General features: G+C 38.2%; 1 protein-coding gene across 2 annotated transcripts in view; it reads right to left on the bottom strand.

Moving 5' to 3' along the window:
- Positions 1-16,639, bottom strand: part of ORC3 (origin recognition complex subunit 3) — a 36,403-nt gene that overhangs the window by 859 nt on the left and 18,905 nt on the right. Inside the window, exons 12-19 of one of the 2 annotated variants that reach the window (XM_071741394.1) lie at positions 15,325-15,441; positions 14,374-14,453; positions 10,185-10,318; positions 7,701-7,783; positions 7,148-7,245; positions 6,049-6,190; positions 2,140-2,256; positions 1,041-1,120 (exon numbers count right to left, since the gene is read on the bottom strand). In XM_071741394.1, the coding sequence (XP_071597495.1) occupies positions 1,041-1,120; positions 2,140-2,256; positions 6,049-6,190; positions 7,148-7,245; positions 7,701-7,783; positions 10,185-10,318; positions 14,374-14,453; positions 15,325-15,441 (851 nt within the window). Of the gene's footprint in view, positions 1-1,040; positions 1,121-2,139; positions 2,257-6,048; positions 6,191-7,147; positions 7,246-7,700; positions 7,787-10,184; positions 10,319-14,373; positions 14,454-15,324; positions 15,442-16,639 lie in introns of both variants that reach the window. The other variant, XM_071741393.1, reaches the window with a different exon arrangement.

A 16,639-nucleotide genomic window follows, 5' to 3' on the forward strand; every position in this document is an offset into this window, starting at 1 on the left:
TAATTTTGCAGTCTCAGAAAAAGAATTTATGCTTCTGTATGCCCTTTGGCAAGAGAATGAGAGAGCATTTTTTAAGGTTTCATAAAACAGCATTACCTTTTCTTTACTCACTAATCACTGTAAGTTTCTTTCTGCATTCCTAATACACCACAGCTATCCTTGAGTTCAGAGAATTTAATTTTGTGTTAATTACCCGTCGAGCTTATAAAAAAGAAAAGGAAAGCTGAGGTGTAGCATTAAGAGCATATAAATATTCTTCATCTCTTCTCTGTGGGAGCACTACCTTTGTAGCCATGAGTTTTTGTGCTAATGCTCATCCTTGAAGTATTTTGTAGCCCTCACTGAAGAGTAAGGACAAAGCAGGAAGCAGAATGCATGTTTTCTGGGAACTAAAATTCTCAACTCCAAGGTGCTCTACAGAGACAGTACCTTTGTAAGCATTTCCTCTGCTAATGCTTCCATCTTGTAATGCTCTCTTCCTATCCTGCTGCTATACCAACTCTCAGATTATGTCACTAAGTAGAATAGCTTCAAATTGCTCTATGGACTGATGGTTCTGTAACAAACCCAAACAGCTCCAATGGACACGAAAGCTGCTCTCTTACCTTCTCCCCTCCCCCCAGCCCAATTATTTTGGCCAATCTACTTCTGTGCCATTTTAAGTAGAATCATAGAATCATAGAATTGGCTGGGTTGGAAGGGACCTCAGAGATCATCAAGTCCAACCCTTGATCCACTACCGCTGCAGTTACCAGACCATGGCACTGAGTGCCACATCCAGTCTCTTTTTAAATATCTCCAGGGGTGGAGAATCCACCACTTCCCTGGGCAGCCCATTCCAATGCTTGATCACCCTCTCAGTAAAGAAATTCTTTCTAATGTCCAACCTAAACCTCCCCCAACATTAAAGCTGTTTAAATCAGTCCTCTTAATTTTCTGGAATTAGTTATCAGTGCACATGAAGCTGCATTTTTAAAATCCTGGCTCGTTAATCCTGTAAGCATCTGAATGTCAGACTTGAGATAAATGTGAAAGGATACTGGATAGTGTCATCCACCTGGTCTGAGGAAGCTGCATCTGCATTTTGTCCCTCCACTGACATCACCACAGTTGAGAAAGCCTAGAAACAGAAACGCAGCACAGATTTAACACATCACAGAGAGACATATAAAATAAGGAGCTCTGAGCTGCTGGCTATCAGACAGGAGGAATGAGATGTCTAAATGGTAGCTCCACAAAAAAGTCAGCTCAACTGCAACCAGAACAGCAAGCAAGGTTACATATTATGGGAGGAATAAAGGAGGAAAGATGTCACTCTGAACTCGTATGCTCAGTACAGTTCTGGTGCCTGACTCATTCTCAAGAAAATACAGAACTGAAAAACATTTTCAAAGCAAGTCTGCCTCAAGGTTCTGGAAAAATGAAGAAGATAATTTGGCTGTGAAGAAAACCATAAAATTGAGGGACAGCAAGAGGCTGAGTAGGAATCTTCTGTCCACTTTTATTTCCTATAATCAATCAAGCCAGCAGCAGAAGTACAAGAAGTCCTCTGCACTGCCTGAGTTAAGCTACAGAATTCCTTGCCAGAAAAGGCTGTGGTTGCTAAAAGTTATACTGGTAATGTAATTCAGGCAGGCCTATGAAATAGAGAAACCATTCCAGTTTGGGAAACTTCAGAGCTAAAACATGTTTGTTTTATCATATTGTGTGTTCTCTTGTTATACTCTGTTTTTTGGACACCATGAGACAGGATGTGAGGCTAGAAGGACCTTTGCCCTCCCCGAGGCACAGGCATTCTGTCCAGTAGCCTCACACTTGCCAAGCTGCAGCAAAAATAGGGGAAAAAAAGCAAAGTACTTAGAAACAAAAGGGGGAAAAAAAAGGTAACTTTGTGAAGCATAAAATCTCATCTGTGAGCAAAAGATTTCCACTGCAGATTAATAATGCTGGAAATAAATAATTCAGAATAGTCAGAGGAAGATTCCATGGGCTGAGTTACTGTGTGTTTTTGTACAGGAGTGACTGAGGTGAGCAGTGATTAAGCTGTCAAAAGGCTCACTAAAGAAAAGGAGGCATGCAGCATAAACATAAATTGGACCATTGAAAGCAGGTAAAGGCACTGTTTGCATTGTCACTTACCTCTAACCAATCAACGAGATTGATCAATCTGCCACATTCCAAATGAAGCTTATACACTATGCATATGTCAGGGGCTTTGTTGGAAATGCTTCCTCCATCACTTTTCAAAGCCTGATTCTGATGAAAAAAAGAAAAGTGAAATGAGTAACTTTGATCCGTTTTTACTCTACAACAATCTCCAGGGCAAGATTCTTTCAGGAAATTCACATAGTCGGGATTTTAACTAAATGCTTTCTGGTTTTATGTTTTTCCAAATAAAAAATAAATAAAATGTAGCATTAAAAACAAACAAGCAAAACAACAACAACAAAACATTAAGCGACTTCACAATTGTGTTCCTTTCACAATTTTGTTCATTTATGTGGTCTGTACTCTAGTGAGTGATTATCTGATTAGGCTTTTCCCCAATTCTTTTGTTATTTCTATTTGCATGTAGGAGACAATTGTTCTGTTCTACACATTTAGGAAAAGACACCAGCCATGAATTGCCTCAGACTACTACATAGCAAATGCAAAAAAGTGTCCCTGCTCTGCTCCCCCAACACTGAAAGGAAGGAGTATAGATATATATAGGAGTTATATTATAGGAGTATAAGGAAGCTTAGTATAGATCTGTCAGATGCACTAAAAAGCAAGATTGCTTCTCTCATCTCCAAGTTTTATCTTTGAAATGTAACAGTCGTTTTCCTCTGGCATTAAACTTAGACAAACTTAGATTAAACTTAGATTTCTCACAAACCATTCTATATGGCAGAAAATTCAGGTCCTCAGTGCTCAATCATTTGCCTAAGTAAAAAAGCCACTTGAACCAGAAGCACAAGTCTCTGTAAAGCTGCAGAAATTTACAACTTTTCATACAGTTTGTGATTTTTTTGTTTCCAGTTTTCAGTTTCATGCAGTGTAAGAAGCCAGCTCTCTTAACATGAGAACAACCACTGACTGTTCCTTTCAGTTTGAAGAATTTTTTTTCAATAATGCTGTTATATGTTACTAAAAGGCTACTTTTGGGAGGTCTATAAAAGCCTTAGCAAGAATACCTTCATAAATAAATGCTTCTCAAGACAGTTGGGCAAAGAATATGTAACTTTGCTCAAGAATCTCTAGCCTACCTGTCAATAGATCTCAATCCCTGCAATTTGTGAGACTCAGATTCAGTTTGGATTCCAGCATTTTTGAGACATTTCACAGTCTCCAGAAAGCCTAACAGTTTGTTTATTCTGTACAAGGAACACAAAAACTGCAGACATCAGGTTAATATCCACCAGTTCAGTCCAGGTGGTCTCAAAAGAAGTTCAGAATAATATGGCTAAACCCTCAAAATGTTATAATCCAGACAATAATTTACCACATTTTAACTCAGCAGGGTACCACAGTAGTTTCAAATACTGCTGTGTTTCTAATTGGCACAGGTGAAGTTACACCTCCTGGCTGATCCAGTGGCCCACCACTGCCCAGAGGGATAATCCTCTCTCTTTCCCCCCCTCTGCTACTTCTAACTCTGTGGGGTTCCTTCCACTCACCCATGTGCCAACTCTGGCATTGCTGCACACTTTGCACTGATTTTCTCATCTTAAAGGCCAGAACAGTTATCACAACCAAGTGAGGATGCAAATTCTAGAGCTGCAGGACTCTCCTGGAACAGGTTCATCTGTGGAAATTATTATCTAGAGCTGGACCACATGGAAGTGCTGAGAATGATCCAGGAAAAATACAACTGACTGGCACTGCGGGGTCTTTGCCAGCACCTGAAAGAATTCAGCCTCACTTGTGATAAGTAGGCCAGATCTTCACAGAATATCAGGAGGGAGCTGCAGCTGTGTGCAGGGACTCAGCTTCCTGAGACAGCAGCACACTCCTTGTCCCAGAGAGGAAATAACCAAACCAACAAGCAGGAAGCTGCCCCAGAGCTGGCAGCCAGATGTGAAACCACCTACAGAGCACAGAGCTGCTGCTTCAGAGTATGGGAGTGGGAACAACCCAGAACACTGTTTGTGAGAGATGAGGGGTTTCTCTTGCCTGACCCTGAACTCTGAGGCTGGACAGAAGACAAATTCCTGTCTTGCTCTGGAACCTATGTTACTGTCTTTCCCAAGAACCAAATGCTGCAATCCCCTTTTCTCAGATACAGGACCTTAACTGCAACTCGAGGATTTTCATTTCATGGTGATCAAAGCATCTCCATAGGTAACAGGGCTCCTTCCTTGAGATCAGTGTGAAAAATCACCCTGCACCATCCAAGCCCCAGAAGAGCAAAGATCAGATTTCTTTGTGCTGATATAATACTAAGAAGTGCCTTCCAAGTTAAAACTTGTTGATATTTCAAGAGATCAGTGAAAGCAGAATTACATGGGTTGCTGGGGTTTTGGTTTTTTGCTTTTTGTTTGGTTTGGGTTTTTTTTTTTGTTGTTTTTCAGGATAAGTATGATCCTTGGTTGACACATTGCTTAATAAATAAATGGAGAAGATTCCTGTAAGAAATGCATCACATATTAATCATTTGTTGATACTCCACTGAAGATCCTTTTGTGTCCCAGCCTGCTGGAAGGAACAGCTCTAGAGAACTTTGCTCTGGTCGTGGCCCAGGAAAGTAGAAGCCATGGATACAATTAAACAAGAACAACAACAAAAATATTTGATTCACATGGATTAAAATGCTAATAAAGATATTCAGCCAATATTGCTTCTGTTAGAAACTATGCCAAACCTTCACAATCTACTCAGAAAACACTGGAAATATATTAAAGTATGCAAATAAACAAAGGGCAGAATGACAGAGGGCTCTAAATCCTGTCAGCTCAAAAAGAATACTTATTAAACACCCCAGCAGCTAAATTTTGGTAGCTCTCCTAATCTGTATTTTTATTTTTACAGATTTTCTAAAAATATAAATTACTGAGGTTCACATTTGGTCTCCTTAATGGTAGCCACTGTTTTCACAAAGAAGCTCCTTAAGTGGTATTAGAAATAACTCCTGCACACAGCAAAACTGGCAACCTTCATAGAAACAGAAGCACAGTGCCAACAAACCCAATACAAATCAGACTGTAGATTTCAGACTGATCTTTATCAAGTGTGGTGCCTGATAAGTGTTGGCTTTGACTGAAGTAATATATAATCACTCAGTTTTCTTCAAAAAGGTAATAATGTTTTTAGGGAAAATGTTTGGATACAAGGATAACTCCCAAGTAGCATCTGTAAACAAGGACAAGAAGAAATGTGTGTTCACTCCTTTTCCAAATCCCACTCTATTCCTTTCTTTGGGTCATCCTGTGATTTTGATTTATGAAAGAACTGGGAAAGGGGATGTTTTTCTTCTCTAGAAAAGAGCAGGGTTAACTAACAGAATCAATAACAACCTTTTTTTGCAGATGGAAAAGATAGGATGTCAATACACCACAGATACACATATTTGAAGGAGTCTTTTGCTTTTATTTCTACATTTATTTCAGTATTTAAGCTATTGTTAGTGTCATCAATCTGCCTTCAACAGAGCCTTCACCTTACAGCAAGTTTACACATTGAGGACTAAGCACCAGCCCTGTAAAGAATGTCTCTGGACAGAGCCAGAGATTTTTTCCCCACAGGCAGTCAATCCATCTGTAATGGAGGACTGAATTACTTCTCTCCTACATCTACAGAGGAAAAAGATCATGACTCAAACTGGCTCGGGAAAATGGATTCCCGATATAAAATTCTTTCCATATTTAGCTGCCTTATTCCAGCCAGACAGATTCCCTAGCTCTCTGCAAAGCCCTCAATTGCTTATCAACACTAACTTGATGGTTCCCTGCAAAACAGCTGAACGTGTGCCAAGCTTCATGAAACAGCAAAACTGAGCCTTACACATCGTCCTCCTGTGTAGCTTTCAGAAAGGACTCCAGCTCCACAAACAACTTGCTTGTTCCTTACCTTCAGGTAGGAGTATGGGTTATTCAAGGCTGTGTGAAGTGCAGTCCTTGGGGCAGCATTCAAGTGCCCACGGAGAACACTTGCTCTGTTGAAATACACTATCTCATGCAGAGTCTTGTGGTGGGCAGGAATGAGGTAATTCCTGAAAAAGAAACAGGAGGTATTGGGGAAGGAGGGGAGATACAAGCTCTACCTTCAGGGAAACAACAAAGCCTCCTGCAGTCAGAGACTGCAAGAATGTATTGTTTCCCAACCATTACTGACAGATCTCTGGAAAAAAAAAAAAAAAAAGAAAAAAAAAGAAAAAAAAAAAGATGAACAGCACTGAAATTAACTTTCAAGCAGGGAAGTCAGTTATTATCAAGCCTACATCTAATGGGTTTAGTGTAGAACTCCAGCTGGACCACTTACAAATACAATAATAAGGGCAGCAGCTGAGATGCAAACACCAGTCATGTTCTCTGCTCCACAGATCTTGCTGATCCATGTTGAGACTTCCTGATGAGTGTCTGCTCATCTTTGCCTTCATATTTGAAGCTTTTTTTCTTGGCACAGTCACATTTCTGTCAGCCTCTCGGCCTCCCCCTTTCCCCCAAGGCTGTATAATTAACAACTGCTTTCATCTCTTACCCCACCCCAAACCTTTCACATTTTCTGCAACAAAGTTGCCTCCAAAACCCTATTTGCTATGCCTTGCTCACCAAAACAGCTCCCAAAATAGGTAGGATATCACCCATGACATCTATGTAGTTTCGTAAGTAGAACAGATCAGCAAAGATTAAGGTGAAAAATCTTGACTTTACTTTGCCACACACACCCAAGCCTCTCAGCTTTTTTCTGTAGCCAAAATAGGTTGGCCTGTTCATGTCCCAATTACTTCCACTAGTTTATGGAAAAGGGGTTTTTTTGTTTGTTTGTTTGGGTTTTTTAAATATGATTTTTAGAGCCCTCATTAAAGCAAGAATAGGAAAGGAAAAAATAAGTGTGCTTCATACCACAGGAAACCAGATACAATTTTGACAAGATTAACATGTCAACAAAATTTATGTTGCAACTTATGGTGCAAACTAAGACAGGAACATAAAACAAGAAAGCTCACCTTACAAGACTGTCTATATAGTCAACAACTTCAAAACGAAGCATTTCAAACTTGGTCAGTTTCTTGGACCGCCTTGAGTCCTTCAACTCCAACAAAGTCTTAAAAAAAAAAAAAAAAGTGGTGCATAAAACTACATGGGAGGTAGTTGTTCTCTGGAGAACACAGTCTATATGCTTAACATGTATCATTTTTGCTGTCATGTCTTTACTGAAGACATCTGAAAGTGTGATCATGCAGTTATTCTTTTTTAAGACAGTGTATGCAGTTCTCAGACTCACAGGAGTTTGGGAAAGCCAGAATTTCATTTACAAATTTATTAAGAAAATCACTCATTTTTATTTTAAAATCCTGGCTTATGACAGGTATTTTCTATAATTTTCTATGCATCAGGTGGGCCTGACATACATAGTTGCTACTTGTTACTTGATTTTTAAGAATTATTTATACACAACCCTTTCTCAGAGCTCCAGCAAGGAAGAAAAAAACCATAGTCAATTACATCCTGGAAGATTCAGTTAAGGAACTAGTCAGTAAAGCCTACAACAGGCCTCACCTTCTGAAGATGATAAAGGTCTGTCTTCTTCTGGAGCTCCTTTTGTGGCGATACCGACACATCTCGTTCTTGGAAAGCTTCTTCTACTAGAACAAAACTAATGTTTGATACATGGGGTAAACTTTTCCTGACTACTTACATAAACCCCTTAACCCAAGCAATCTGAGATGTGTTATTTGCTGACACAGACCCAAACACAGGCAGCTTTTCAGCCTTGCACCTTGTAAAAATATTGTTAAAAAAGGAGTTTGCGGTGCAGCTTTATCAACAGCAATAAAGGACCCAAGGCAAGGCAGCCCCAAGCAAAAATCCACCACGAGTCTTGCACATCACTTCAATTCTGCTTATGTCATCCTAGGTCATCCTCCTGACATCTATAAATTGGACAGAATAGTACTAGATACTGCTGATGCTTTAAGAGTGTTCAAAAAGCCACACACTGCATGTTATTTCCTTCTCATGGACAAAAAAAAAGGCTAAGGAAGAAATTAGTTTACCCTCCTCAACCCAGAAACTGCAACCAGAGCAGTAAACAAAAAGCAAAGGTATTTCATTGCCCAGTTTTATTCTCATATTTTACAACAAAATTCTGTTTTCATAGCCATGTAGTTTGTTGATCAATTGCACCAATAATTAGTAATTTTAAGGTAAAGACAAAAGAAGCAAAAATTTCCAAAGTACAATCAATGCCAGGATAAAGTGATAATCAAAATCAAAAGGTAACTTGTTATCTTGCCTTACTTATGAAGATGGCAATAAGGTGGAGATTCCACCTACAGATCACAGGTAAAGGTCCAATCAGCAGTGAAAACCTTGATATATCAAAGCTTTTTAATGACCTACACAGAATGAGTTGGTATTTTCCAGTGGACTGTGGACGCTTGTATTTGTGTTGAAGATTTCAAAACACACAACTTCCTCTCTCCACTAACTAGGTACTAAACCAATATTGTTTGAGGTTTTTTTTTTTATATATATCAGATCCTTCAGCTCAAGATAGACAGAACAAGCTTCATGCTTTTCAGTTTTCCACTTCATTAGGCAGTGGGGAAAATGGACTTTGTTAAAAAATAAATAAAAAGCAAAATGTTTAGACTGTATTTTCACTCTAAGGGCTCTGGAGGAGATTTGGGTACATAACATTTTTGGCAGACTTATGAAAAGATCAACATAATCACAGAAATGTACAGGAAGAAGTCACCTAAGTGACAGCAACCTATTTGTGTAAAGTTTGTCTTAAGTTCCTCTTCTCACTTTCATTACAGCTTAAATCTGCTTTGAGAACAAACTAAGATCTTTCCTGGGGTCATTAGAGCTAATTTAAAAACATCTTCAAATTCTAACTGAAAATAAATATAGTCTTTTTTTGGTTTATAGTTCTGCATGTCCCTGAATTTCCAGAGTTGTTCTTTTTCCTTAATTCACTCAAGGTAAAAATCCAACTACTTAAAAAAGTCTTTTGCTTGAATTCTTTTTTTTCCAAAATAGATTCTTCAGTGCTGGGACCTTCAGTGACATATACAGCTTTTTCAAAGTGATCACCTATTTCCTGTACCACAACCCTGCTATTACTGCATCTATTAAAAAATACACAGTACATTCAAGATCCAATTCTTCTAACCAAGCCTCAGTAAAACCCTAGAGCATTACACAACTACTTCAATTAATATTAGACTGCATTTGGTGACTTATTGCCTACTTGTCCACATGCTGGGTAACAACCACAATGATAATGAACTTCATTTAACAAGCATAAAACAGACCAGATGATAACCACTTCATCTTCAAAAGGGAATCACTGGGGAGCACTTCTCCATAATTTAGGGAAAGCAATGAAATACACATTCTGGAAGAATGCTGGAATATTTTGTATTCCTATTTCAGGAGGGACAAGGCAATTTCTGTTTCCCTGCCTCTGAAGGACAGGCAGTTGCTCCTACTCCTTTGCCTTACTAAACTTTCAAATACACCCTCTGCCATCAACAACCCATCACACAGTCCTGAGAAGCCACAGCATGTCAGCAGAGCCCTGACAACTAGTCCTTGGTGTCCTACCTTTTATGGGAATTCAGCTGAAGGTGCAGGTGAAATAACTTAATATACATTTGTCTTAAATAGCATGTCATAAGGAAGCTTGCTTATCTTTCAATATCTCTTTGTATTTGTTAAATGTTTTTAATGATTGCAACATCTGGTAAAATGCTTCTAATACACGTATGACAGATTTAGTGAGTAATGTTTGCTAATCTGTCCAATTTCTTATCTTACATCACTCTTCTGCATTATAAAAAGCATGAACCATGTACTAATAACGAATATAAACATCTCCTAATTTAGTGCATGTATTTGAAAATGCAATCCTGAAAAAAAAATGATTGTTTGATTCAATGACAGGATATCACCAGGGAAAATCATACACATTGGTCAGATGATAGAACAGCTTTCATATAATCTGCAATGGAATTTATGATGGTACACACCCACCTTCTAGTTTCTGAAACTGGGTCAAGAACTCCTTCAACTTCTCTACAGTCTTATCAAACTCCTTTCCAGAAGATGACACAAAAATTTCCACACATTGTTGAAGCATGGTTACCAAATCAGACTTATTCAACATCCTAAAAAACACAATTGTTGGCTGAAGTTGAAACAGAGAATGATGAAACAGTTTTCAATGTTCTCAGTTGAAAAAAAAAAAAAGTTTACAAATAATTAGGAAAAAAAAACACTTTGAAAGAGAAAATTGCCAATACTTTAAGCATCCAGTCTTGCAGTAAATCCAATTATTTTTTTTCCTTGCTGTCATTGATCCACTGGATAGATGAACCTCACATTTTCCTGCAGAACTGACAATGAAAGCTTTTCTGATACATTACCTAACACCAGTTACTGGATACAGAGTAATAATTTTTGGAACTGAGTGTCACGGTTTAACAGATTGCAGAGTTCATAACTCACTCCCAAGAGCAGTAAATGAAATGGTAAAAAACTAAAAAAAAAAAAAAAAAAGAGCAGTATGTATTCACACATCCACAAAACCCACTACGCTGTGATTCAGAATGATGCTCAAACAAAACCCAAATTGCTGTTTTCTGTATTTAATTGCTGTAAGTCTAACCACCACTAGAATCTCAGAATCATTTGGCTGGAAGAGACCTCTTGAGATCATCTTGAGCAACCTCCAGCCTAACATTTACTTACTTTTAATTATGTATTAGGACATTTTACAAATGTCATCAAGCCCTGCTCGGTCTCAAAATCTTCATTTAAAAGATACCAAAGCAAGTCCTTGCAAATACTCTTAAATGAAATCCAGAACTACAGTCATTGCATCAAGCTACTGGCTTGATTACACATCCATGTAACTTTTTTCCTGCAGTGCCGGAGGTTCCCATTGCTAAACCCTCTGCTTCTGAACAAGCACACAATTGTAGCAGCTGCTGTTACTAAGAGCCCTTCCCAGCCTATTCTTGTGTTTTCGCTTTGTCTTGCACAGAACAAAGTTGCAAAAACAAAAATCACAAACCAAAGGTGCTGATAGTTGAAGGATTTTAGAAGGCAGAAAAAAAAACACAGCTACCCACAAAAGGGAGGATGACAAAAGAATGAAATGGTGACCTGTGTGCCAGCTCCCTAAACACTGACTAAGAGAAATTTAAAGGAAGAATTCAGAAGAGGCTGGGGAAGCTTTATGCATACCTGGCAGCTCAATTGCAATTTGAGCTCTAGTTTCTAACTGGCAGTGGATGCTTGTGAAGGCTTGAATTTGAAACTTCAGTTTATCCCATTCAGGTTTTTGTAAGTCAGGTGTTGTCTTCAGATACATTTGTTTTGTACAGAAAGGCACCCAGAGCTAACAACAGAAAAGATGACCTTGACAACACCAAAGGCTAGCAAACATTTTGAAACCATCTTGTAAAATACAGAGGGTAAACAAGATAGCTTTCTTCCAGGCCAGACAAAACACTGCAATAATTAAACACCTAAGATGAAGAGAGGATAATCACATCTGGATATCTGTCAGTGGGAAAGAACAAATTTCTTTTACTAATATTATCCAAAAAGAAGCTGCAACTTCTAGAAAAACTTGTTTTTTACAACAATGGGATTACAGGTCCCAAAGAACAGGCAAGAGGATGTTTACCACATACCAGGAAGCAGTAAAGGATCCTTTTCAACCTGTTGGGTTTAAGATCACTGCAAGGTATCACAGGTTATCAGAGAGTGGGGTTAACATTTTAAATCAGATAGGAGACAGGCTTAAAGCAGAAAGGAAGATCTCAGATCATCCAAAGACAGTAAATAAATCTGATTATTCAGAGACAAGTTATGAAAGAGAAAGAAGGAAGCTAGAGATGAAGTCTATAGAAACTCCTGAATGCTGAAGTAGGGAGTGATCTGAAGAAGTGATAACAGAGATTGGTCAACAACAAAATGAGAGCAGTCCTGGAAGGGCAGGACTGTGATAAGCAGTATGTGGTGAGTGACATCAGTGATTAGCAGGAGGAAACAGAGTACAGTCTCTAGACAGAAGACAATAGGTCAGACAGTCTTCAAAGTTTTTCCACCCAAAAGCTTGGCCAGATGTCCCAGCCATTTAGCTCTCCACAACTAACCAAGTGAGACACTCCCACACCTCTTAATCTTACCTCTCTTCTGACTGGATTAATCCAAAGTGAACTAAAGCTCACACATACTTCCTCTCTCTCCCCATGATGTTTTTTAGACTCTGTTAAAGTAGAATAGCTATTGTCTAGATTGCTTAAGTTAGATCACCTGAAACACCACCTCTGGGGATAGCAGGAGGGATAAAAGCCAGTTGAAGGAAAGGCTGAGGTACAGAAGCAAGCAACTAACCACATAAAGAACTCAATGCAATAACCAAAAACCCCACATCCAAACATAATTTAGGCAGGGTAAATTTAGACCTCAGTACAACTGGAGAAAGACACTGATCAAAAGATTCTTTGCTTTTTCTTTCTAAATATAAGGAACAAAGATGGATAACAGAGTAACACTGAAAAAAAAAGAGATGGAAAAGGGTGAACAAAGATACCAACAGGTAATGTGGCCCCTGGGAAGGCAGAGATATTAAGGAATAGTGACTAACTTCCATACCTGAGCAAAGGGGGGAAAAAAAGATTGTGAGTGGAGGGGGAAATATAACATTTTATAATTTTCTTCTAGAGGATAGGCAAGACTCTATGCAGAAAAAGCAGAGACAAGAGGAAGTATGTAAAGTTGAAAAGGGAGTTAATGTAAAAATTAAAAGCTGAAAAATTATCTTTCCTAAAATCTGAAGTATTTGAAGGAATCATGTATAAAGAGTTTTGTTAAAAAATAATATAATTCCAGATTTTAAAATTTAAAAATAAGAATCATCCATAAAATGAATGACCACAATAATTGTACTTCTCTCACAGTGAGAGCAAGGACCACAGGAAAATCAGGAGGGAGATTAACAGATAGTAACAAAGGAGGAGTAAGCCAGAATCCAGACTCTGCTGGCAGCATCAACTTTGACACAGTAGAGAAGAAGAAAGCAAATTAAACATAGGAGAAAGAGAGAGGAAAAATGTCAAGAGACTAAAAATTGGAGAACACACAGTACAGGAAAGCAAAATGATGCATTTGTGGGAAAAAACTGATTGAGTGCTGTCAAGATTCAGGAGAGTCAGTGAAGGATTAAGAAGGAAAGATGAGAAATAACAGATCAAGTATGTAGGTCTTTCTAACGGGTAAGTGTAAAGAGCAAGGCACAGTGGCAGTGCCTGAGAACCACTCAGTATGGCAAAGGTAAAGTTTAAAGAGCTTGTTTCCTTGTATACATGAGTCCAGAAAGTTATACTCCACCCACCAAAAGACACATTTTACTTTATATTCAGTTTTACTGTCAGACACATCAAACCTCACAGGCTCAGAGGCTCTTGAAGCAGCTGTTTACGTTAACAGTGTTGCACCAGCTCCAAGTGAGACAGAAGCAATGTATTAGTTGAATGGATGCAGCTACCAAGAAACAGCCACTTGCCATTATAAAAAGTGTAAAGTCTGGAGGTGCAACACTGCAACAGAAGGGTTTTCTATAAGAGAATTGGCTTAGATGGCTTTTCCATTTTAAATACTGACAGACAACACAAGTGTAGGTTCTCCCTGAAGTGCTAAGCTCACAATAACACAAAAAACTAACTCAGTCAAAAAACTAACTCAGTGTCTGTAGAAACTGCCAGACAGTGGAGTCAGGGGGAAAGCAGTAAACAAAAAAACCCACCCCAGAAAGGCAAAGAAAGGCCTTAGCTATGCTTTGGAACAGATTCCAGTTTTCACAATAGATGAAAAATTAGGCCAACTAAAACTAATAATTTGCTTGATAATATCTAACACAATCATACTTTGAAAGACAAAGCCTAACTGATGTTCTCACTCACACACAGTGACCTCAGTGGTTCCAACATAGTTACTTGGGGCATAAGAGATATTAGAACCTGGTTTAGTTTCATGGAAAAGAGTAGAAAGACATCATGAAAACAGCAGTCAATCATACTTGCAAACAACCACCCACCTGGTTGTGATCGGGTAGTATCTTCAGCTTAAAGTTCCAGAATAACAGATGACTGATAGTCTCCATGTGTGCAATGGTATTAAAACAAAATGGAAAAGGAAAAAAAAAAATCACCTTGCTAACTGAAGAGATGATTCATACTCTTTTGTCTCCCACACTTTGTTTTCCAAACATGCACAGTGCAGCTCTGTGATCTGTCAGGAGGAAGGTGAAGAGAGGAGAAAATGTTTACAAACATAGAAATGTGAACCCTTAAAACAAGCTTTTTAAAGTAACACACTTGTTCAGAGATGCAGAATGATTGCAGAAGACATGACAGTGTTTAGTTATCTTCCAGAACTGAGCTCCTAGTGTTGCTGGAGTCTAGGGTGTTGCTCTGCAACAGGCTTCAAACAACTAATGTTCAGAGGAACATAACTGCACAGAACAGAGAGGAACTCCAATCAAATGCTCCAACGAAAACACTGGGAGAGTCCATGTTGATTTTGTGGTTAGAAACATATTCTAATAACTGTGGAAAACACATCAAGAACCAACAGAAAAGTGCCTATGCACAGAATATATTGCTCCTCCAGTGGAAGAAGAAATTGTTTGGCATGAGAAGGTGGATTTAATGACATTAGAGCAATATGGCTGTTAAGAGCAATTATCACTGTTCCCTTACTTGCCTTTTATTCTGTACAGACAGTTGTTAAAACTCAGTCTCTTCATCTGAATTTGATTAATGAGCTAAAGTGTGATAGAAGAGTACACACTGTCTGCAATGCATGCAGATAACCCCAGGTGTGGGAAAGTCAATGTGTGGATTTTTTTTGCTGAGCTGTGTATCTGCCTCCTCCTCAAAACTCCTTCCCACTGACTGACAAGGTATCATCTGTGCCATTAAAGAAACCACAGGCAGTTGCCCTCTGCCCATAAGAAGAAAGCATCTGTCTCCATTTTAACAAGTAAGGAGCAAAGTAGCAAAATAGTAGAAACCCAAAAAGAATAAATATTAACCAGATGCCATACTTTGAAACAAAAAAACACCCCATGTTTCACTAAAATGGAATAACAGTACATCACCTGCTTGCCCAAGGGATACTTTGGAAGAGAAGATGTGAAAACATGGAGACATCTCAGAACTGGAAGATAATTTTGATGGTAAACATTCAGGTCCTTCAGCAACTTCTGTATTATTCCCTACAGTGACAGAATAATTGTTTTATAAGTCATTCTGACATCCATTTATTTAAAACTCTCAGAGTATTTAAAATTACTCTGAAGCTTTGACATTGCAGTGTGCTATGATTTAAATCACCAGTCTGTTTAGCCTTTAGATTACATATGTTATCTCAGAAAAACAAGACTATGCACTACACCTTTAAGAGACAAGGAGAAATTATTTAGCTACTTTTACTGAAATCCTTATTATTTCATTTTTATATTAGAAATGCATTTCAAAATTTATTTTCTGTATCACGGGTGTCTGCTGGTTTTTAGGTATATGTAAAAAGACCAGTTCACAGAAAATAAAGAAATATGCAGTTGTTTCTCCTTTGGGCTCTTACATTCACAGATTCAGAATTGCCAAAAAAAAAAAAGATAATCATGTATTAGGAAAAAGAAATGATTAGCTGCTGCTACTGAATTTACTGGATGGCATCACGTTAGCACTTGTCCCCCATGGAAGCCTATGTAACACTTCTGGAAAACCACGTTCAAAAATTTCTGACAGCTGTATTAAGTTACTTTGGGCTCATTGCATTTAAGTTTGGGAATCAGATCTTCTCTCGCCTGTCTTCAGTCAAAGATAAAGATGAAAAAAGCACAGGATTCTCTACATATTTTACTGCCGTTTTGCTCAGCTCTGAGCAAACTATTCCAAACAGAAAGAGAAAAGTAAAACAAACCACAAAAGTTAAACTGAAATACAGCATATTAAATAAAAAGCAAATCTGCAGGCAATATGAGGAAGTACTGACACACGGAAAGGTTAAGTGTAACAATTCCAAGACTGAAAATAACAAACACTTAGTGTTGCAGAGAGCTTTCCAGTGTTAAAAAAGTTTGAGATGATTTAAAACATTAAAGACATTTCTCCCCGTAGGGTTTTTATCTATTAAACTGAAGGGTTACTGAAATAACAATTATTTAAATGACTTTCAAGATTTTAGGGTAGACAGTCACAAGTCTGTATTTTAATTCTAGGCAGGATCATTAAAAAAAATAAATTACCCCCACCACAAGAAAAGCTGAGAGATGAAAATAAGTCATTTTTAATGCTGCCACATCAACTTCATTACCTCCAATGCAGAGCAATATAGCATCTGTGTTTCCCTCATCTTGTGTCCCACCTCTATGCTGATGTAGTTTGTATACATAAATCACAGTGCAGTAG

This window comes from Heliangelus exortis, chromosome 3 (assembly GCF_036169615.1).
Source record: "Heliangelus exortis chromosome 3, bHelExo1.hap1, whole genome shotgun sequence".
In the NCBI taxonomy this organism is placed as follows: domain Eukaryota; kingdom Metazoa; phylum Chordata; class Aves; order Apodiformes; family Trochilidae; genus Heliangelus; species Heliangelus exortis.